At 37.6% G+C, this 24061-nt stretch overlaps 1 protein-coding gene across 5 annotated transcripts; it reads left to right on the top strand.

Moving 5' to 3' along the window:
* Positions 1-374: 374 nt before the first annotated feature.
* LOC109074482 (ninein-like) lies at positions 375-23519 on the top strand. Of its 5 annotated transcripts, XM_042769331.1 has the most exons (28): positions 375-705; positions 3610-3801; positions 4099-4186; positions 5915-6087; positions 7868-7913; positions 7988-8160; positions 8641-8784; positions 8863-9021; positions 9112-9248; positions 10784-10924; positions 11229-11403; positions 11552-11662; positions 12041-12130; positions 12224-12350; positions 12520-12611; positions 12870-13483; positions 13553-13948; positions 14828-16921; positions 17285-17383; positions 17461-17512; positions 17712-17849; positions 17977-18054; positions 18409-18555; positions 18692-18859; positions 18934-19059; positions 20497-20592; positions 22059-22172; positions 22265-23519. In XM_042769331.1, the coding sequence occupies exons 2-28, from the start codon at positions 3619-3621 to the stop codon at positions 22478-22480; spliced, it is 6177 nt and encodes a 2058-aa protein (XP_042625265.1). In that variant the 5' UTR covers positions 375-705; positions 3610-3618; the 3' UTR covers positions 22481-23519. The 5 variants fall into 5 exon arrangements, with proteins under 5 accessions (XP_042625265.1, XP_042625263.1, XP_042625261.1 ...); XM_042769329.1 differs by lacking the exon at positions 14828-16921 and having other exon boundaries at positions 383-705; positions 12870-13948; positions 22265-23493; XM_042769327.1 differs by lacking the exon at positions 14828-16921 and having other exon boundaries at positions 383-705; positions 12870-13948; positions 22056-22172; positions 22265-23493.
* Positions 23520-24061: the final 542 nt, after the last annotated feature.

Here is a 24061-nt window from a genome sequence, read left to right as displayed (position 1 = left end):
TGTATATATATATGTTTATGCAAACCGTGATACTTTTTTCAGGATTCTCTGCTGAATCCTGAAAAAAGTATCACGGTTTGCATAAACATAAGACATATTAAATTATGAAGGTTTTATTAAACATAAGACATATTACAACACACACATAGAAAATATGTTACTTGAACTTTGCCATTAAATTGTATTTTTGAATATATTGTTACTGTTCACTGTTAACAGTAAATGATACTGTTTTTTGATAAAGTAAAAGCAGCTTTGGTGAGCATAAATGACTTTTGAACTGCAGTGTAAATTGTATTATTTATCTGCAGTGCTTTGGTAATGCTGTAAATCAAGCTAATATATCCTCGCTGTACTGACTTGGAGCAGGAGAGTGAAGAAGAAGAAAGGTCATGTTCAACAGGTGTGTAGTTTAATCGGTGCCCTGCCGGAGCCGCTGTTGCGCGCTGTTTCTGCTCGTCTCCTCCTCTTCCTCCTGCAGGGCCTTTCAAAATCTCAGTGACCGCCCCATTATAACAGACAATGTAGCACACTGACCCGAGCATTCAGCGGAAAGGCACCACATTCACAGCTTTAGCTCCAGCATCAGATCCAAACACACACAGATCGGTTCAGTTTGAGCGCGAGCTCCGGATCAAACTAATGGACTTATAGTCGAGTAACGGAGAGAGAGAGAGAGAGAGCGCGCATCTGTGAACCCGCCGGGTAAGTTCTGATGGGTTTAACTTTGACTTTATCACACATAAATCACAGTCATCTCACTCATAATAAATTCACGCATTCATCCGGCTTTAACCTTTAGTATTATGTGTCCTGCATATGGTTTGAGTATGTTTCGTGATTTGGCAATTCATTTATGACTGGCTGCAGTATTTAAGTTCAGAACTTCGTTCTTTAACAGTGAAAGATTGTTTTTATTTTTTTATCAAAAAAACATGTTAGATAAATGAAGTGAAAAAGAAGTGGCAGTGATCTTAGCATGGGTGTGTATTTTGCGTGTTTAATGTTGTGTTTGTGTATTTAATGTTGCTGTGTGTATGTTGCTAAGTCACTGTTTCGGACTGATGACCTCGATCTTCTGAGATTGCAGAACTGTAGCCATGTGATGCGGGAAGTAGTTTTGGTTTTCAACAGGTTGTGCCACTGTTTCTATAATGACTAATTGTTTAAAAGCCATGCAAAACTAAGTGGAAACCGAATTAGGGACCAAAGTGATGGAATGAGTCTTCTGTCTGCAACTGAATCAAAGCATCTGTTCATTTAGATGTCTCTGATGATCAGTCTGCTGTGTGTGTGTGTGTGTGTGTGTGTGTGTGTGTGTCTGTCATTGTCCTCCTTTGTGTCTCTTGTGGTCTCTTGTTTGTTAAAAGCCAATGAAGTTTATTATGAGTGAATTATTACAGAGAGATTTCTCCGATTTCTCTTTTTCTATTCTAGCCCTATATTTTTGACCTGTTGCTATCAGGTACTATAACAGAGCTGCAATGGGTGCCACTCGCTCATGACCAACAAAGCAGACTTTATACATATATGTGATTTTATGTAGTGAAATTATTTGAGGAAAAATATTTAAAATGTATTCTAGCAGTATGTTTGTTGTATTGTGATTACTTGTGCATTATATGTACATGATAAAAACAGTTAGTCATAGAAAACCTGCTTATATCAGAGAATTTTAAAATTGTGATTTCCAGATATCATAATTTGCATTTATGTATGTGGCATATAATATTAATACAATTTAAAAAATAATTAAATAATATTAAAAAATATATTAATTTTAAATAATTAATACGTTTAATTTGTTCCAATTATGCGCAGCTGTAATTTTCTTAAAGTGGAATTTTGAGCCAATCTCAAAAATAATTATGAATAAAATTTAAATGAATGGCAAAAAAATTAAATATGATTATCCAGTAATCACAAATGAATGGAAAAGACAAAGAATTGAATTGGATAAAAGGTGTGGTTACCCCATTTACAGCTACTTTTGTATTAAAATTGATATGATATTATATATTACAGTCATATTTGTTCAGATTGTGATTTAATAGTATTTGACATAAATGGATGATTCTGTACATTTTATATGGTTTGAAAAAAAAATGCCCCTGAGAATCTGTTCTTCCTGAATAGAAGGACACCTGGCCACTCTCAGACGTCCTTGTAAGGGGCTATTGATGATGTCATTGACAAGGAACAGATGGATACCAAACCCCTCCCCTTTTTTGTGTTTGTGTGTATGCACCATCCACTGAAGAATAATAAATGAATGCACAGACTTCTATGCTTGTAAGGCTTTCAGTGGGGTCAGGGCTCCTTGGGACAAAAGACACCTGCGGCCTGCAGAGTGTGTTTGATTGTGTTCAGCTCAGATGTTATATCTTGTGTGTCCTGATGTTGGCCTCTCTCATCTGTGCTCCGCTCTGTATTTAGCCCACAGATCTCTTCTCTTCCTGATCGGAGGGATTGTGAGTGTCAGAAATAGTGCTGTAGGTCTGTATGCGCTCTCCGTTTTTCTGGCTCAAGCTTTAATGTTCCATTTTGAATCTTATTTACTCTTGATAGCTATGAGCACGAAGTTCATGGAAATGTTTAAAGTCTTAAAAGTCATGGAAACTGAGCCATATAAAATATTTATTTGATTATATATTGCTGTTTGTTAGTGTATGCATTGCCATTGAGTAAAACAAACATAACCATGTCTGTCCATGGGCACTTTCATTGGAGATGTTTGTGCATTAACACATATTAGGAATGTCCCTTATAAACTGATATACTGATAACTATGATGATATGGCTGATAATTGATAAATGAAGGATTATTCCAATTACCGTAATAAATGACACAAAGAATACTAAAAAGTAAAATCAGCTTCAGCATTATAATGTTTAGTATGAACAGAAGTATAAATGGATATTCATTTTTTTTAAAGATTTTTTAAAGACATTTAACAGTGTTAAATTAAGTGTCTTTTAAAAATCTATTTTTCATTTTTGTTAGATGACAACAAATGTTGTCAAAGTATACAAATTAATTCATATTTATTATAAAATGATCTATTAAAATAATATATAATAAATATCTAAATATTCAAACGGGGAAATGAGCATGCACAATTAAATATCGGTGATGCATTTTAAAAAAAATTTATATTGGCCAATAACGTGTATGGTACAGATATATTGTGCACCCCTAATAAGCATAATACTGTACACTTATTAATTAAAAAAACTGGTACCTGACATAAAAACCGAAATAAGCCCCGAGATGTAAAAGATTTCTATGTAGTCCTTATCCGACTGAAAAAGTCATGGAAATCCATTAGTCAAGTGTGGGAACATGGTACTGCTGTTATAAAAGCTGTAGTCCTTAAATGGCTGACAGCCTCCTTGGTAAAAGTGAGTTTGTCAAGCACTTGCGCTTGATCTCGGTGTTGCTCCTGTCCATTTTCTGTCTCTCACTCTGGTTATTGATGGTTCTTTTTGCATCCTTGTGTTTTGAACAAGATGTTACAAGGAGTTATTGTGAGTGTGGAGGGGAACTTTCTGCCTAAATAAGCTAGATCTCTGTGGATGGGATTTGTAACTCTGTCTGTGTCTCTGTAGGAAAGGCTGATGGATGGAGCGAGGGACCAGTATGAGGAACGATTGAAAGAGGTGTTTGAGAGTTTTGATGGCAGTGGTTTGGGCTCTCTGAGTCCTGAAGAACTGACCGATCTCTGCCGGGCCCTTCAGCTGGAGGAGAACACACTGAACACACTCTTACACACACTGCTGGAGGACCAGATCCGTGCACGGGTGAGAGATAATATAGATACACATGCGTTATTTAGATTTGATTTCATTTAGTGACATTTTCTATTTTTATTTTATCTAGTCATTTTATTTTATTTTAATGTCTTTTTTTTGTGTATTTGTGTGTGTGTTAAATTTAATGCTGAGACATTAAATTCTGTTAATGGTCAAGAGAGTGTGGCTTACATTTCAGAAACTAGTTCTAAATCTTTTTAGAGCACCTAAAACACGAGACTGCATAGGCTTGATAAGCTTTGGTGAAAAGAGGAGTGATTAAGTGCTACTGTTTTGATTTTTCAGGTTGATTTTGAACAGTTTAAGGATTCGCTGATCCTTGTGTTATCCAGCACGAACACAAATGATCCAGAAGAATGTCTTGAACGACCAGGTAACATCCTTATAATATCTGAGCTGGTAACCAAAAGGTTGCAGTTTTAAACCATAAAATGAATGGACATGAGGTCATTAAACTTAATTGATCATTTTAGAATATTGGCATCATGTAATCTTGCCTGCTAGAACCAATATTGTGTAAAAAGAGCAGTTTAAATACTCAGTTTTATGAATGTCTCATTAAGTTGTATAGTTATTCCATTCTAAAAATATAATCGTCTTTGGTTATTGGTATTACCATTGAAGCACCCTTTTCATACAATATCTATACATGCTGTGATGTTACATAAAAGTCACCAAAACCTTTAGAAATAAATATCCATTTATTAATTCTATATATCAATTTAAATCTAATATAGTATCTTTATGTGTTTACAGCTGTTCATTATTTGGTCCACTTGATTTATGACTAATGTATGACTTGTGTGTGTATGTGTGTATGTATGTATGTATGTATGTATGTATCAGTCATACATGTATCATATCAGTCATGCATTAGTCATAAATCAAGCAGACCGAATAGTGAACAGCTGTAAACAAATAAATATGTCTATTTACTATAATTGACATTGGACACACAGTTTTAAATACAGATTGTGATCGAACGGTTCTGCTCAGCATTTAGAAATCATGATGTAATCGAGAATGTATTAGAAACCGGACAGCCTGAGCTCAGAGAGTGAAGGGAGGATGTAAGGTTAAATCTGGATTAAGGAGGATTATTCTGAGAACTGTGAGAGTGTAAATAAAGACTATACTATCTTAAAACAAGCTCTTCTCTAATTATGACATCTCACAGTTAATGATGGTAGCCAAAGCATTGCTATGCGGTTGCTACAGTGTTTTAAATGTTTGCCTAATTATAAGCAATAGAAATGGTGATGATTAGTAAACATTATTCCTTAACGAATCATTTCTGCTTAAAAACATTTGGTAGACAACATTTATACACACAGTGTTACCCTGGGCCTCAATAAACAAAACTTGGCACTCATTGTTCATTCATGCTCTCAATTGCATTTCAGTCAAAGGTTTCTGAGGTGGACGATAAACAAATGGTTCACAGATTTTGTTCCTAAAAATGTCCTCCGCTCTTATCAAAATGTGCCACTGGCTTGATTGCTACTAATAGACCATGAATGATCTTGTAATGAAATCTGCAGAGTTTATGATTTAGTTTGTTTAAACTCTGTTGTGCCCATTTCCACTACTGTTCAAACGTTTGATGTGAAAATATATACTTTAAAGTAACAAGGATGCATTAAATTGAACAGAAGTGACAGTAAATATATTCATAATGTTACAAAAGATTTCTATTTCAAATAAATGCTGTTCTTTTGAACTTTCAGCGTATCCTGAAAAGGGTATCATAGTTTTCACAAATATATTAAGCAGCACAACTGCCTTAAACACTGATAATAATAAGAAATGTTCCTTGAGCACCAAATTAGCATATTAGAATGATTTCTGAATTGACACCAAAGACTAAAAATAATTACATTTACTTTTAATGTTTTACAATAAAAAATAATTTGTAATATTTCAAAATATTAGTGTTTTACGGTATCTTTAATTATTTAAAAAGTTGTCTGACCTGATATATAAAATTGTTTAAAATTTGTGAAAGAGTAGCAAGTATTTTGAAAGTTGAACTCTTGTTAGATGCCACTGTGGAGGAATGCATTTATTTTGTGTTGTAAGAGTCCCTTCATCTCTCTTCTAGATTCCCCAGAAGTCCAGCCACGCTTTGTAAAGGGCAGTAAGCGCTATGGCCGCCGCTCTGCTCCAGAGTTCATTCATACGCAGACTGATTCACACACACAGGCTGAAGATGAGGAGCAGAAAGATGAAGATGCTCAAGAGAGCGATGACAGGACTGTACCTAGGAAACGTGAGGTAACAAACACACACAAACATGAATAACGGTGAAGCTTAAAGATTAAGCCAAATTCTTCTCGTTTGGAATCAAGCATATCTGAATACACAGATAATGCTGAAGGTTAAAGTTGCTATTTTCCTTCAGAAACAATCTAAATTATTCAGCCGCAACTAGCTCCAAAACACACAGTCTGTGTCTGTGTTTGGAGCTAGCTGCGGTGTGACTGTGTGTGTGTGTGTGTGTGTGTGTGTGTGTGTGTGTGTGTGTCTTTGCCCTCTGCTCTGACAGCAGTTTAGTTTGAGTTAATGAGATTTCAGACTCTCAGAAGATACACCCACTTTACTTCGAACTATCAGGCAATGACGTCTCATGCTGAAAAGAATTTTATCAAATTCTTGCTGGCTTGTGTTTGTGAGCTTTTGTGTCTGACTCTGGCCACGCTTCCCAGCAGGTGCACATTAATACACATTAATCTGCTGCGCAGAGCTCTCTCTGATAGTCCGATGTGTGAACAATCCTCCAGTTCTACAACAGCAGATGTGTGGGGTGTGTGTGTGTGTTTTTTTTTTTTTTTTGGGGGGGGGGGGGGGGTCTTTCTATTGACCAACAATGACCCTTCCCCACCCCCTGGATTCCATTGCACGTATTCTCCATCTGCTGCCTACACCCCCAGAAATTCACTCTGTCCATATTTGAACATGCGCACACAATGATCTTGACCAAACAATAGAAAAGTAGTTGATTGAGTGGCTTTTTAGTTTCACAACCTGTGGCTAGTTTTGCATTCAGGGATGCAGGTTTATGGCAGATTTATTATTTTAGTATATTTATTTTACTTTTTATTTTAATATATTTACTATGTATGTATGTGTGTATATATATATGTGTGTGTGTGTGTGTGTGTGTGTGTGTGTGTGTGTGTGTGTGTGTGTGTGTATATATATACAGTACAGACCAAAAGTTTGGAAACATTACTATTTTTAATGTTTTTGAAAGAAGTTTCTTCTGCTCATCAAGCCTGCATTTATTTAATCAAAAATACATATGCTTGATGAGCAGAAGAAACTTCTTTCAAAAACATTAAAAATAGTATTGTTTCCAAACTTTTGGTCTGTACTATATATATATATATATATATATATATAAGGCAGCATTTATTTGATCAAAAGTACAGCAAAACAATGAAATGTAAATGTAAAATGTAATTTTTGTGATGGCAATGCTGAATTTTCAGTCTTCAGTGTAACATGATCCTTCAGAAATCATTCTAATATGCTGATGCAAAATCAAGAAACATTTCTAATTATCATCAATATTTAAAACCGTTATGCTGCTTAATATTTTTCTGTAAAATGTGCTCATTTTTTTTCAAGATTCTTTGAATAGAACAGCATTTATTTGAAAAAAGAAATCCTTTGTAAAGTTATGAATGTCGTTACTGTCGCTTTTCTTCAATTTAATGTGTCCTTGCTGAATAAAAGCATTAATTTCTTGAAAAAAATAATATTAATAAATCTTACTGACCCCAAATTTTGAAACCATAGTGCATATATTAAGTGGATCAATAAGAACAGGCATTTGTTTTGACATTGATTAATTGACAGTCACTAAGCCTAAACAATTACATTATAAATGATAAACAATCGTTCAATCCACAATTTAATCATTAACACTTCTTGTTAAATGTGTTCTCAGCTCATATCAGTTGCTGCTTTCTTATTGTTGCTCGGTACTGCCCCTCCTGGGGTTGTGATTATCAGAGTTTTTCATTTGTGCATTTTATTTTTTTCTTTATAGCGCTGGAATGCTGACATAAGCATTTCTGAAGAGTTTGAAGCAGAAGGTAAGTTTAAATACTCTTAAAAAAAAAAAATAAATAATCCCTTATGGAAGACGTTTACACTGGATTGTGTGCAGGTCAGCTGCACCTCTGGAACCCAGATGAACCCAGCACACCACGTGGCAATGCAGTGCCACTCTGTGACATGGAGGAGCGTTTGCATAACGCTTGCCATCAGCTCTCTCTACCCATAAACGGCACGGCCACACTGCAACAGCTACACACACTCTGCCAGCACATAGGCATTGAGGTATTTTCCATTATCACAACCTGAGGTGCATTAAGTGGTTAAAGTGATTGTTCACCCAAAAATGAAAACGGTCATCTACCCTCATGTCGTTCAGAAGCCATATGACCTTGGTTAATCTTCAAACACAAATTAAGATATTTTTAATGACACCCAGTGTTTACCATGTGTGATGCACTGTATGTGTGTGTCAATCGTTGTTTAGATGCAAATAAAAGCCTAAATCCAATCTGTTCATCATATTAAACAGTTATATCTCTTCATAAGACCTGGATTAATCAGCTTGATTCATATGGAATCATATTACAATCCCTTAATGATCTTTTTGGTTCCATTAAAAATCTTTGTTTCAAAGATTAACCAAATTCTTATGGGTCTGGGCCAACAGGGTGAGTAAATGAAAATAGAAAATAAATCTTTGGGTGAACTATCCCTTCACGTACCATATTAACATGTGCTTCCTGTGTGTTTGAATGTTCCCAGGTGGGTGAGGATCAGTTGCAGTGTGCTGATGAAAACGCAATGGATGTACAGGAGTTCATCTCATGCATAATAAACCACAGCAGACCACCCACACCATCAGCATCTACACCCTACAGACAATTAAAGAGACTCCATTCCACTCAGGTAGTACACAAAAATAGGCTGTGTGCAAATCATGCCTATATATAAGTGTTAAACCTCTTTTCTCAATCTTTCTTTCAATTTGATGAGTCGGGCCGTAGGATCTCATGTGCTTTGAGCAGTACAATCAATCTGCGGGTGTTTTCTGATTTGGATGATGGAACGGGACATGCTCCTGTGGAAACTCTGCTTTACAGGTGGATGGAAGAGGGAGTGGACAATAGCTCAGAGATCTTACAGGTAACCTACATAGACATCGAGCGTCTTCAAAACTCTACATTTAAACTGAGATATTTGTAACAAGTTTTATATGTGTGTGTCTGTCTGTAGGCTCTGGATTTCAATCTGGAAGGTAAAGTGAATCTGTCTGAGCTGACCGTTGCATTAGAGAATGAGCTGCTGTGCACTAAGAACTCAATCCACCAGGCGGCGCTAGTGAGCTTTAAGGCAGAAATCAGACATCTGCTGTGAGTCCATGTATCTGAACTCTAGCTCATTCCAACTCTAACAACTCACTCAAGCTCGGTCCAGATTTAGAACTAAAACTGCTCCAGCGTACTACTGCATGATTCATATTTATAATTTGTATGATCATCCAAATAATAATTCATTAAATTTAACTAATGTACTAATGATCACACCAGTTCATTATTCTCATTCCCTCTCGAGTACTTCAGCTGTCTTCTTTGCATCACACTAGATCAGTTTGTTATTCACACTTACTCCATCTCATTCTAGATCAGTGGTTCTCAACCAAGAGGCTGGGGCCCATTAGGTTGGCTTAGTACAATTCCAAGGGGGGCGCAAAATGGATTTAAAATAAGACAAAATATGTTTTAGAATGCTAAAAACAAGATGATTGAGGTATTTTTATTTGTTACCTTAACTCATTTTTATTTAAAGTGCCCCTATTATGGATTTTTGAAAATTACCGTTCATTCAGTGTGTAACACCGCTCTATGTGAAAGAAAACATCCTGCAGAGTTTTAAATCTGAAAGTGCACCGTGTATGAAGTTATTGCCTCTGAGTCATTGAAATGAGTCGCTTTTAAAACAAATCTTTCGATGTTTCATGTTGATGTCAACATGAAACATTAACATATTTATGTCCTTGTTGGTCTTCTCGCGTTGTGCTGCATGCAGTAGACAAATCACAACAGACTGGGTCATCGGACCAATCACTGCAGCGCAGATTAGTGTCACGCAAAGGAGGGGTTTTAAAAAATGAATCGTTGAACAAATCATTTGGGAGTCATTGAGCGAGTAAGGTTAAAAATAAATGCATATTATAAGACAATGAAAGTGTTTTTTGACCTCGCATGCATGTCAGCTTGTTGTTGTGGACTCCCCAAACCAAAATATGAACTTTTCATAACCCATAATAGTGGCACTTTAAGAATCAGGATTCCAACTGTCTTGAAAAACTTGGATATATATAAACAGATAAAATATATATACCGAACTAGAAATAGATATATACCGTCTTAGAAATGTAATAAAATATTCAGAAGTCATGGTAATTAATATAATGAATTTATATTTGTTCTAGCTATGTCAAGTGCTAAAATGTTTTATCAGGAAGGGGGCTTTGCAAATATTGTTTTGGAATAAGGGGAGGTCTTTGGAGGTTGTGAATGTTGAGAACTACTGTCCACATCATTATTCAGACTTACTCAAGATCACTCCTGCCCTTTCTTTTCTATGACTCTAAATTGTGTTGGCTTTTTATTCATACTTACTTGAGATGATTCTAATTTAATATGAGGACTTCATTCCAGATCACCCCTGCTTGCTACTATGATGCAGACTAGAATGCTAAAACCTGTTGTTTTATCTTATTCTAAATCACATCTTATTGTTATTCTGCTTCAATCCAGGTCATTATTCAGACTCACTCCAGATTGTTTTTACACACTTCTGCTCATTATTCAGATTTATTCAAGATCATTTTACAACCATCAGGGCTCCAGTTTGCTTCTAATTTCATAATTCTTTGGGACAGTGAATGTGTTGACCTGGAGAGGCGTGAGAAGGAGAGGATTCGCTTTGATCTGGACAAAGCAGAGAAACTGAAATCTCAGCTGGCGTCTGAAGTTGATGACCACCATGCTGCCATTGAGCGCAATAACGAACTCAACCTCCGGTAACCTTTCACCTTCAATCAGCTTTTATGCATTTTATGCATAATCCCCTTTTACCTTGTTCATAAATGAACCCATATTACTTCATACTTCAGAAAGCTCTTATAGATTTCAAATTCTCCAATCCCATCTCTTTTCTGCATATTATCTGTGATGAGATGTTTTCCACAGCTGTATCGATGTTTACCTGTAGAAATTGCTTCTTAAACACAGAAGGCTTGTTCTGTGGACATTGACGGGTGATGCATGTGGATGTATTCATGTCAAATGCATGTGTGTTTATGTCCATGCATGCAATTTAAACAGGAAGTTGGAGCAGCAATATAAAGACAGTATGACCACTTTGAGGGCAGAGCTTAGTAAAGAGGTGGAGCTTGTGCAGCAGCAGGCCAATCAGCAACGAGATGAGCTTGAACTGGAAATTGGCAAGATGAGAGAAGATGAAACCTTCCTACGAGAGCATCTATCTCTCACTATTAAAGTAATCAGTATTTTGCTTTTTTTTTTTAACACCATTAATTGCCTGCTACATGTTCGCATCACATTCCTGTCAACCTGTCATTTTAATTTTGATTTGAAATGCAAAATGTATTCTATTTGTTTGTCTTCAATAACATTGTACTGTATAGGAAAATGGTCGTCTGGAGTCAGAGCTTATTGAGACCACAGAGAAACTGGTCGAGGCAGAAAACCAGTTGAACAAAGTGCAAAAAAATCTGGATGGTGTTTTGAAAGAGAAGGTACTGGAATTAGCATGGACACAGACATCAGGACTGACATGAGGAGAAACATGCATATGTCAATAGTAACATCACCAAAGACACACCAAACTTTCCCGACATCACTTACTCAAGCCTGCTAACATCATTACAGACAACTATTTATTTACATCAGGTTGAATACTATCTTGATAAATCTGGGTATATAAAGTAGCCTATTTTGTGTTGATTTTTTATTCTGGACTGGAAAAGTCAAGTAAATGAATTAAAACATAAAACTCTGTAGACATTTTATACATTTTTATGAATAAACAATGTTCTAGTTATGCCAATTTTATTTATTTTGGAAAATCCTTGTCCAGTAAATCATGAACAATAGGAAAATGCTTTTGTGTTTAGTTTGGTGATTTGGATCCAGACAGCGCAGAGTTTTACCAGCAGGAGGAGCGTCTGAGACAGCTGCGCAGGAGCTATGAGCAGCAGTGCAGGGTCTGTAACATCTCTGTTTATGTTTGCTTTCCTTTTGTTTCAGTCTTTTATTTCTCACTCAAATTCACATCTATATCTGTATGGGTGTTGTAGAAGTTGCAAGATCGTATCGATGAGCTGGAAGCTCAGCTGGAGGAATATCAGACTTCTGGCCACATATCCTCAACACTTCCCGGACTGAGCCTGTCTGATGAACTGGCCAGCAAGAGTCCAGACCCAGGTAACCAACATGTCTGCTCATACTGAATACTCAGATGTACTCATAGAACACTAAATGCTTACAGTTGGAGTCCATCTTCTGTCACATGTATTCAGCTGTGCTGTTCTGTGTGTGTGTGTGTGTGTGTGTGTGTGTGTGTGTGTGTGTGTGTGTGTGTGTGCATTTGTAGGTTTTCAGGAGCAGCAGCCATTAAACATGAGTCTAGAGACCGAGATGTTACTGGAGCAGCACCAACGAGAGATAGAAAACATCAGGGCAATGGTGAGACACACATAAGCTAAAACTATGAAAAAATGTATAGCTGCAGTATAGTTTTTGTGATTTGTATGAAACCAAAGGAGGGGTTCGTGTATTTGCATTCAGATCAGTTTTAAAGGATAGTTCACCCGAAAATGTACCTTTAAGAATTTTCATTTTTAGGTGAACTGTACCTTCAAGATTAAAGTATATGCCAGACTCTCCTAGATGTTCAAAGAATAAAAGTTGACTCTTCCTGTCGCTCTCTGACCCCCTCTGTAGGTTTATGAAGAAAAACGCATTGCAGAGGAGGAGAGGAGTCATCTCTCCGTGCAGCACCAACAGGAGGTGCAGGTTTTGAGGGAAGAGCTGGCAAGAGAACAAGAGAGCGCGAACAGATTGGAGCAGGAAATTTCTGCCCTCAAGACTCTCCACAAAGAGGAGCTACACTCTCTCACGCAGGAGGCGCAGGATGCCAGAAGCCATGCAGAACAGCTGGAAGCAAAGGTGCAAGTTTTGGAGGAAAAACAGACTGCCTATGAGGAGCAGATCAGAGTACAAGCTGAGGAGGTGAGTCTGATGGAATTAAAGCACCAGGAGGTGCTGGAGGCCAATCTGCAGGAACAGAGAGAAAGACTGCAAGAAGAGAAGGAAAAGGAGAAGAAGAGGCTCAAGGAGCAGTGGAAAGAAGAGCAAAAGAACTATGAGGAGGTGCTAAGTGCTCAGCTTGAGGAGATGCAGCATAGAACAGAACAGGAGTGTGTTGAGCTGGAAAAGAAGCTCAGGGAGGAGTGGGAATGGGAGAGGCAGGATTTAGAGGAGAACAGTAAGGAGGCATTGCAAGCTTTGCTGGAGGAGAGAGAGCGGAGGCTCAAGGAGGAATGGGAGCGGGAGAGGCGGGAGCTAGAGGAGATCAGTAAGGAGGCACTGAAGGCCTTGCTTGAGGAGAGGTTGGAGAGGGAGAGGAGGCTCAGGCAACAGTGGGATGAGGAGCGGGCTTCGTTAGAGAACAAACATCACACTTTGCTCCTACAGCGTTTGGAGGAGGAGAGGGAACACCTCCGCTCACAGCAGGAGGAGACAAAGAGCATTATAATGGAGCATTGGGGGAGAGAGAGGGCTAAGCTGGAGAAACAGCATGAGGGAGCACTTCAAGCCTGTTTGGAGCAGGAGAGAGAGAGACTGCAAGTAGAGAGGGAGGAGCAGGAGAGGAGGTGGCAGCAGGTGCTGAATGAGGAGCAGAGCCGGATGGAGGTGGCACACAGGGAGGCCATGCAGGAGCTGAGTGCCAAACACAGCGAGGAGAGAGAAAGACTCAGCAGCCTTTTGGAGAAACTACGCTCAGATATTGCAGAACAGAGGTAAGACATACTAGTTAGAATTACTAACTTTAAACCTTTGGCATTTTTATACGTAAATTGTATACATATAATTAGCCATTTTCTTTTAAGGTAGGTGCTTAAAATGAATACGTAGCAAAAAATATAAAATTACTTAGCATGTATTTTTGTCTTAATTAAAATATCTAGAATCCTTGAAACAAGATAAATTTCCTGTATAAGAATAGAAGAGTAGTTTTCAGAGAATGTATCTTTGTGTATATTAAGCAAATTTAACTGGACTGTAATTTTACTTATTCAATTATTTTTAATAATACAAACATTTAAAAATCTTGTTTAGATTTTAATCTTCAGTATCTTTTATTGTGTTTTACCTGTTTAATGCCATGGTGTTAAATTACAAACAAACATAAATCTTACTGCACTAGCAATTTTTTTTTATTGTATATTTTTATAGTATAAACACCATAAAACCAACTTACAAGTATACTTGAATTAAAGGTACATTCTTTGAAAAGGAGTCTTATGCAGTATTGTTCCTCAAGTATTTATATATATATTTTTTTACTTTTACTGGTTGAAAAATTATTTTAAAACTTTTTTTTTTTTCATTGTAGTTTAAAATATTTGGGGAATTTGGTCCATATAAAGCAGAGGTCCTCAAATCTGTCCCACAAGATCCACTTTCCTGCAGAGTTTAGCCCTAACCCTAATCAGACTCACCTGATCATGCTAATCAGTGTCTTCAGGATCATTAGAAAATCACAGGTAGGGGAGTTTGATCAGGGTTATAGTTAAACTCTGCAGCGCATTGGCCCTCCAGGGCAAAATTTGAGGAACACTGATATAAAGGCAGCAAAGTCAAGTTATAAGCTATTGATGTTGATTGGCCATATACAGGAGAGAGCTGGAGAAACAATTCTTTCAGCGAATTGAAGAGGTGGAAATCCGTTTCTGTGATGACCAAGAGGCGGTGTCTGAGCGTTTTCAGGTGGATGTACATAAACTCGAACAACATTACCAAAGTGAGATTGCAGCCCTTACCCAACAGCGTGTTGCAGATCGCATCCACTGGGAGGAGTCGTCAGCGGCAGCCACCAAGGAAGCAGAGCAACAGTGGAACCTGTTGAAGGAGGCGCTGGACCTAGAGAGGGAGGAGTTTAAAAAAGAGCGCCAAAGCCTTGAACTCACACACGCGCAAGATATTAAAGCTCTGACAGACAAGAACCTACAGCTTCAGGCCGAGCTGGAGGCTGTTGTCAGTGTTGCTCAAACCAAAGAAATTGAGCTGAGCCGTCAACTCAATGAGCTGCACAAGCATGTGCAGGATAGGATGCAGGCCAAAGATCTGCTGCTGGCACAAGCAGAACACAAATCCACTGAGCTGGAAGAGATGTTGAAGCAGGCCGTGGATGACTTTATCCAGGAGCGAGCAGAGCTGCGAAGGAGTTTGTCTGCTTTGGAGAGCAGGCGAGGGGAAGTACTTTTATTCTCTGAAAACGTGGAGCTGGAATGCAGAATGCAGGAGGGTGAAGGGCTTCTCTGTCAGGAATTAAAGGACGAGAGAAAGGCTCTGCTTGCAGAGAGAGATGCATTGGCATTGAGAGTGGTGCAGTTGGAGGAAACTGTGTTGCATTTGACAGGAACCACTGGAGAACCTTCTACAAAAACTTTTGGGGAGCCTTACATAGAGTCCTCTGTAGAACCCAATGGAAATGACAGTAAAGACACTTGCAAAGAATCCACAGTACAGCCCTTTGATGAACTCAGTCCAAAAAGTCATGAAGTCAGTCCAAAGCACATCATATGTGGGGAGTGTTCTTTAAACAGAGAAGATGAAGAGGAATGGCTGCTTGAAGTTACTGACCCAGATCTTGGAAATCCACAGCTACACAGATGCCCAGAGGTCAGAGTTATAACTTTGATCTCGTGTTCTGATGTTAAATTAAACATAGCTTATGTAGAATCTAACAACAGTGGAACAGAAACCCCTGCTTGTTCTAAAGTAGAGAAGGAAAAGATTAAGGAGAATCCTGGAGTGGATAGTTTTGAAGTTACTGAATTGAGAAAAGAGCAGAATGTTAAGAACAATAGCACAGAGACTCAAAGAGATGACACTTTGAAGATGGCCGAGGTTATTTTGAATGGCATAGAAACAGAAGGTCATTTCTCTGCAGAATCTAAACCTTCCTATAACCAGAAGAGCTTGCAACACCATGAATCTCCAAGCAAAGATGACACCCAGGCTGAATACAATGGCAAACCAGTTGAACCTGAGATTGAAGAAAGTCCAGAGGACGGTATAAGCATGGCAATTCTTGAAAATGAAATCAGGGCTTTTGTAAAGGAGGTTTGTACCCTAAAAGTTGACACAGAGCAGGACAAAGTGACGGATCTGAGAGATGTGTGCATGCAGGAGATCCTGGACCTTCAAGAAACAGTAATGCAGTCTAGGAAAGCTATAGAATGCACTAGTTCTCAGTTGCAGAGCCCTAAATGGCAGGATCTGGAGAAAGAGAATATCACACCTCAAGTACCAAAGCACTTTACGCAAATCAAAGATGTGCAACTTGCTGAGATAAAGGTCTGTTTTGAGCAAAGCATCCGAGAGAACTTGCAGCTTGTAGAGCACAACAAAAAACTGGAGAGGAGAGTCAAGAGTCTGGAGGGCAAGATGCACATAGTCCAGGATCTCCACAAACAGCTGGCATCTGTGCTAGAAGAGACTGCACGAGTTCGAATGGAGAATTCCAAACCGAAGGTACTTATCCAGGAACTTGATAAGCAGGATAAGGTGCTGCAGTGGGACTCTGACTCTTCCGATACTTCAAACAACTTATTCCACAACTCCCAGCTGAAGGAGAAGATTGCCGCTGTGACAGAGCTTGAATTCTTCTGCATGGAGTTTGAGAAACAGAACTCTCAACTACGCCAAGCACTTGCTGATCTGCAGGGCAAATCTCTTAGGATCCATGAACAAATGCAAGATCGGAGGTACCATGTGTCCTTGTCTCCTGTGTCCTGCTTCAGTAGATCAGTATCCCCGCTCTTGCTCCCTTCTGCTCAGTCACTTCTGCGTGAGTGTCTGTTGTAAACCCCACCTCTTTGCAGAGATTGAGCCCCATCCACCATGTTTACTCCCTCCAACACACTTGTTACCTTCTGGTGGAGTTGTACTCAAGTTTTGTGACATTCTGTACCTGTTTTGACCCAACCCTTGTCTAAACTGTTACAAATTTTCAGTGCACTATGGAGCATGTTGTAAGTTTAACAGACTAAGGAGCTGTTTACACTAAGCCTTAATGCAAGTATGCAGTTTAGTACCACCAAGTGATTTGCAATGCACTCTGTGTTTAGGAGTGAAGTTTGTCGTCTGGCTAAAGAGAACATCATTCTGAGGCACAAGATCTCAACAGTAAGAGAGGAGGACTTGAGAGAGAACCAGGATGACCTGCGGTAAGATAGGCACACTGAGAGTTCTTAACTGTACTATGTAAGAGCTGGTAAATGATGTGACAAATGTCTTTGTCCAGATTACATCACATCAAGCATGGGAAGAGATCGGTACAAGCTCTTAGGAGACAGGTAAGAAATAAATTCCATTACCCATAAAGTTAAACTTTCTTAAATGGAGTTACTCTAAGAATTAGGATTCTGTATACACTTATAAACCACTTTTGCCATCTCTAATTTTTCTATTTAAAATTGCATACACGTTTAAACGTTTGTATTTAACAATTTGCATGTCCACACAAAAAAACACTCTTAATTTCATTTTCTTCAGCTCTCTGAGCCTCGCCACCTGGGACAGCAGCTAGAGGAGGAGAATTTTTTATTACAGCAGAATGCAGATCATGTACTTCGACATGCGCTCCAGGAAGTGATACGTCAGCATGACAGCTCAGCCAATGAGAAGAATGGGGTATGGTTTTAAATGTGTCAGTTTCATAGTAATATGCTCAAGAGTTTGAGTGGGATGAACATTAATAAAAATCTTTTTTTTCTCTGTGCCTGTCTTTCTCTATGTACACATACACAATTATTTACAGTTGTGTGATAGGGAGGAGATTGTTTCCAGAACAGAAAAGGAACTGCTTAGATCGGAACTCAATCGGTGCATAGAAAAGGTATGAAAAACACAAACAATGAAAGACCACCTCACGGCCTACTCTGGGTGTTTTTTTTTTTGTTTGTTTTTTTTTTTAATGTGTGTTTTGTTTGTTTTTTTTCTTTTGTTTATTTTTGTTTTGTATGGTGTTTAGTTTTTTGTTTTTGTTCCATTGTTTTTTTTTTTCCATTTGTGTTTGTTTTGTGTATTTTTGTTATTGTTTTTTTTTTTTTTTTTTTGATTTCATTTGGTTTTGCTTGTTTGTGTTTTTTTTTTTTTTTTTTTTTTTTTTTGTTGGGGGGGGGGGGGGGGGGCTGGTTTTGTTTTTTGCTTTAAGGGACTTCTTTGCCAAATGTCTCTTGGTTTCCTTCAGGTCATGTCACTGGATTCATCTTTACAGACGGTCACTCAGCAGAACGCTCGTCTCAAATCTGACCTACGCATCACACAGCAAGAAAGAGATGCCCTTAAACAGGAAGTGATTTCTTTGCACAAACAACTGCAAGCTGCCAATGAGAAGGTGAGTATACTGTAGAGGACCTGAGCTCCTGTTATTTGTTATATGGGGACACTGAAACAACTCTTCATCTCCCCCACCCACTGTAACTAACTTTCTCTTCCTTCCTCCTTCCTTCTCCTCTCTATCTTTATATCAGTTGTTGGAGGTTTCCGTTGTGTCTGTTGGTCAGCAACAAGGGAGGCGTGTGTGGGCGGAGCTCTCTGAGCTGATGGAGGAGGAGCATGCCTCACTTGCAGAGGAGAACCAGCAACTCAAGCGACAGATGAGCGAGATGAGCTCAGAGCTGCAGTCGTCAAAGGAGCAGGTCAGAGCATGTTTACTAAACACCAGCCATAGGATGTGTGCAAGCATTTGATGATGAAGTTTGTTCTTTTTTAGATCTGCCAGCTGGAGGCATTAAGTTTGAAACAGAGAGGACTTGTGAAAACTGCAGATCAAGAAAAATCTGCCTTGAAACGTCAAATGGAGGCTCTGCATGTACAGCTGCTGTCAACAAGGAACAAGGTTACCCCCCCTACCCCCCCAAGTCCCCAAACTAAACTTTTTACATGCTTTTTAGTGCTGATCAAAGCCATTACCTAGCAGTTAGTCCATTACTGTGTTCAAAATTGCATACTCTTTGGGTAGTTATTTCTTTTAAATAGGTAGTAACTTACTTTCCAACCTTAAATTATGTTTTATATAGTAGGAACGTGTTTAGTATAAATAAAATCTGGATGCATTATATCCGTCATGTTGTCATTGCCAGCGTCAGTTTCACAACACATCCATACCTCAGAATATCTCCTGAAGTAGTAGGTCATTCGGGAACTTTTTGCTTGCTGTGAATACTGTGAATTTGGACACACCACTCATTTTACATATTGTTTTTTGCCTAATATATAGTTTCTAGATTTAATGTATGAAATGTAAGGCCTTAAAAGTCTTAAATTTAGTCGTATCAAATGTAAGGCCTTAAAAGTCTTAAATGGAACAACAAAGTCTTAAGTCTTATGATTTCAAGAGGTCTTAAATTTGGGGACGAGAAAGACAAAAACTGTGATATGGCTGAATTTGATGATTAAATTTCAAAAGGCAATGAATTTATGAAATAAACACGAGCACTGCAAGTTTCAGAGACCAGCGCTGCAATGCTTTGTGTTCTGCCGTTACCGGGGAAACCACGTATTTCTGCCACTTCAAAAGCGCCTCCTGCTGGTAGAGCTGCAGTTTTTGATCGGACCAATATGAAATTCAACCCATTTTTTTACGCAGAGTTGTAAATTTGAACTGGTGAATCAACAAGAAGATAATGCATTATAAAATGTAAACAATATATTAATTAATAGTTGGTTAGTTGTTTACATTAATAATTGATAGTTTTCCCTTACGAAAATTAACCATGGTTTTACTATAGTAAAAGTGTAGTAATTAGGTGTTTTTTTGTTTGTTTGTTTGTTTGTTTGTTTGTTTTTGTTGTTGTTTTAGCATATTGACTCACTGGGGGAACTCTAAGTTGGGTTAACTTTTTGACAACCTTTCAGATTTTTTCATTATAAAAAACTTTATAATCTATAACATTAAACTTATTTCATGTTTCCTCTAAACCATATGTTTTTTAGGTATCAAGATCAAAGGCATTTGACTTCAATTAGAATAAGACACAATCAGGAAGTTGGTTAATGTAGCAAAACCATGGTTAATTTGTGGTTACCATGGATTAACTATAGTAATCATAGTGGGTTTTTTTTTTTTAAATCTTGTTTTTGTGTTGAAACCTATATCTGAACTGTAAATCATGCTTTTACAATCATTTTACAGTTTAATGTTACCATAGATACTGCCCTTCCCTGCTTATATGGTATTAATTTTAATTGTGCAGGTCTTTTAAAATTCTTAAATTTGAGCTTTAAAATCCTGCAGAAACCCTCATAATAACACATTGATACTCTGTTGTTTTAGGCTCAGCTGGCTGCAGTCTTGCCTTCATCTCCTCTACATTTGCCAGGGGCACAGAGAGGACAGCACCATAGCGATGGCCCAGACTTCAACATTCAGGTAACAAGGCACACTTGCACCCAAACACTCTCGGGGTCACTGTAATGGTGTATATACACAGCACTTTCTGGGGAATATTTACTGTGCGTCTGGTCCTTCTGTGAATTGGCCTCGCTTGGTGTCTCTGTTTGTTTGCTCTGTTCTGAAAAACAGTCGTCACTTGTATACACACTCTTTAGGAGGCATGTGGGAAGCACTGGGCCTGTTCTATTTGTAGAAGCAGTGTTCGAGTGACCCCTATGTTGTTTATGTGAATGGTGTTGGATGACGCTCTTGGTGTATCTTTATTAAGTGTTTGGGGGTTTGTTTGTGTAAGTCTGTTCTATCACAACTATGTGTGTGTGTGTGGATATAAGAAGTCTGTATATAGTGCTGTGTGTATGTGTTTCTACAGGTGTAAGAGATGTGACAGCATCAATAACAGAAGAATTGCAACCTGTGAGATTACCTCCCCTTTGAACTCTGACCTTTAGTCTATGTGGTCCAATCACCGAATCCTTCCTGCCAGATTTGGTTGTTCTTGTTTGAGTTGTCGGGATCAATGTAGCTTTACAGCTGGTAATGCCCTGAATCATGCTGCATGTATGCTGGCTGTGAGTTGTTTCCTCTTTGGTCCAGATGCTGCCACACATGAAGTAAAATAGCATTTTGACATTAATTCCATTTAAGGGCAGTACAATCTATGATTATGAATTGATTTTAAGATCGTAAGGCATTTAAATAAGCAGTATTGTATTGTTTTAAGTTTACACTGTTATGGCATCACAGTTTTAACATGTGATACTGCACTTCAGTTGTAATGAATGATTGTTCTGAGATAAATCTGTCTTTTTTTTTTTTTTTTTTTTAGTTTTTATGTTGTTTATTTAATTTTATTTATGAAAACTTCAATCTATTGCTTTATCTACCTCTAGATGTTTTACTGGACGTTTTGCATCACTGATTTATAATTAATGAATGCCGTTTATTTATTGATTTAATTTATTGATCTTTTTTATTATTAGCTGAATTCTGTTGAATGTTTTATTTGGTTTAAATGTGTTATGTCCCTTATTGATGTGAATGTGTTTATATATAAAACTGAGATCAAATAAACTATTAGGTGAAATATTTTGTGTAGTGCATTTAAGTTTAATTAAAGGAAAAAAAAGCTTTTCTCTTGATTGTCTGTGACTTATTTACATGTCCCCGATTTTACATTACTGTATATTACAAAAAAACATACATTTGTTTCCATTGCTCATATAATCTAATTTAGATGGTTTGTTTGTTTGTTGTTTTGCTCATATATAATCTATTTTAGAGGTTTTTTATGTTTGTAAGAAAGGGAGGGTACAGAAACCATGCAAAATTACTTTATTCTATAAGCACTTAATGTTAACATAACTAAGGTAGTGGATTTCTAGCAAACCAGTTAACCATCATAATCTGTCATGACCTTTGACCTTGATCTGTATGCTCAGCAGGACGAGCGGGAGGTGGTGCTGTTACAGATGGAGGAGAGAATGAGAGAAGTGGAGCTCACGCTCAGAAACCTCAAACTGTTGCTACAGGAGAAAGTCTCTCAGCTGAAAGAACAGGTACAGAAATGCACAAACGTTCTCCCCTGCCCTTTAACCCTGTGTCCAAATCAGCCTTCCAGTATAACGTTCTGTTCTCTCTGCTTCTGTAGTTGATCAGGAACAGCGAATCAGATGTGTTGATCAAAGACCTGTATGTGGAGAATGCTCAGCTGCTCAAAGCCTTGGATAAGACAGAACAGCGTCAGAAAATAGCAGAAAAGAAGAACTTCCTCCTAGAGGAGAAAATTTCCAGCCTCAATAAGATCGTCCGTGACCTCGGCCCTTCCCCAATGACTCCTGCGCCCTACCACTTCACACGCTCCTGATTTTAAACTGTATTACACATGATTTTAGTCATACAAGCCATTCCAGTATGATTCCACGTTTAGCAGAATGTCCGAGCTGCTCTTTATACAACGTCAAGCACCAAAAAGGACACGAAATCCAAGTAGTCCATGTGACTTGTGCACTATATTCTAAGTCTCTGAAGCCATACGAAAGCTTCGTGTAATGAGCAGACTGAAATTAAGTTTTATTTAGGCTACTGAAAATCTTCCCCTCTGCCATAGATCCCAAATCTCCTTCCCATTCATTTTCATTTCTGGGTGAACTTCTCCTTTAAGTTTTTTATTGCTTTTAGTCTGGACCTCAAACTTCAACTGGAAGGTGGTCTTAAGGAATGGTGAAATTCCTTAGACCTAGAGAAGCTTGTCCAGCAGCTGAGGCCCCCGTGTTCTCACACACACACACACACAGACAGACACACACGTGCACGCAGCCGCCTGTCATTACATAGTATTATTGAAATGCAAACAAAGTCAGTGATTCCCTGCATCTCAGAGAAGGAAGTTAAAGGGAAAATGCATCAGTGTTTCTTTACTGTTTTTTTCTCTTTGTTATGGTGCATTTTATGTCTTTGTGATTGTTTAGTTAATATAAACACTTTTTACTTTTGAATGTGCACCAAAAAACATCCCATAATGTTACTTTAGTTTTATTTTTTTATTTATTTTGTGTACCTATTTTTCATTTATGAACTGTAATCGTGTATTATGAGCACTGTGAATATGAATAATACGGAGTACATTAAAATATTTATGTGGAGTAAAAGAAGCTCGGAGATGTCAGCCTTGTGGTAACCACTGTGTAATTTGTGTGTGGAGAGGAAAATTACTGGTTATGATGTTTCATTCAGACGTCTCTAAAGGAGTACAGTTTACGAGCTTTGATGCTTTGGGGGGAAAAATGCATAGAGAATTGCAGGCATTTAAACATTTTGAAATTGCTTTGAAATATGTGTCCTTATGTTTTTAGTATTGTAACATCCTTAGGTTAAGTATAAGATATGCTTTACCACTATTTATGAAAATGACGTTATTTACCCTTTAAGTGTTAATTGTATAACACTTGGATGTAAAAACACAAAACATTCTTTTTTTGTAAAAAAAAAAAAAAAAAAAAAAACGTTTTAGCAAACACTGGGTTTGAGTTTTCATTTGATATATATATATATATATATATATTATATATATATATATATCTATATATATATATATATATATCTTCTGTTTATATTATAATTTATCATTTTATTTTTAATGTATTCATTTTTTATTGTGGTTACTTTGGTAAACCCCACAAAAATTAATACATAGTTGCTAATATAAAATAGTTTACATTTAGTTTGACCTTCTGAAGGTGAAGTAACTTCTTTCACTGACCATTTGTTGATAAATAAACTTTTAAGGGTTTTAGGCCCTATTTTGTAACACATTACTTTATTTTGAACCTAATGTGTTGAATGAACTACCACATTTGTCCTGCTAAAGTTTAAGAATGTGAGAGATATAGAGGAAAATTCTTCAAGAGTCAAATATTTCCCACAATGCTTTGCTCTTATGAGGACC

Source organism: Cyprinus carpio, chromosome A13 (assembly GCF_018340385.1).
Source record: "Cyprinus carpio isolate SPL01 chromosome A13, ASM1834038v1, whole genome shotgun sequence".
In the NCBI taxonomy this organism is placed as follows: Eukaryota; Metazoa; Chordata; class Actinopteri; order Cypriniformes; family Cyprinidae; genus Cyprinus; species Cyprinus carpio.
This window is presented reverse-complemented; position numbering and strand designations above follow the sequence as displayed.

What these genes read in the sequence shown, in the direction of transcription:
- LOC109074482 (XM_042769331.1), top strand. Translation starts at nt 3,619, where the DNA reads ATGGATGGAGCGAGGGACCAGTATGAGGAACGATTGAAAGAGGTGTTT. An exon ending in ATCTATCTCTCACTATTAAA is followed by an intron (nt 11,404 to 11,551) that starts GTAATCAGTATT and finishes TGTACTGTATAG; the next exon opens with GAAAATGGTCGTCTGGAGTC. An exon ending in GAGAACCAGGATGACCTGCG is followed by an intron (nt 17,384 to 17,460) that starts GTAAGATAGGCA and finishes GTCTTTGTCCAG; the next exon opens with ATTACATCACATCAAGCATG.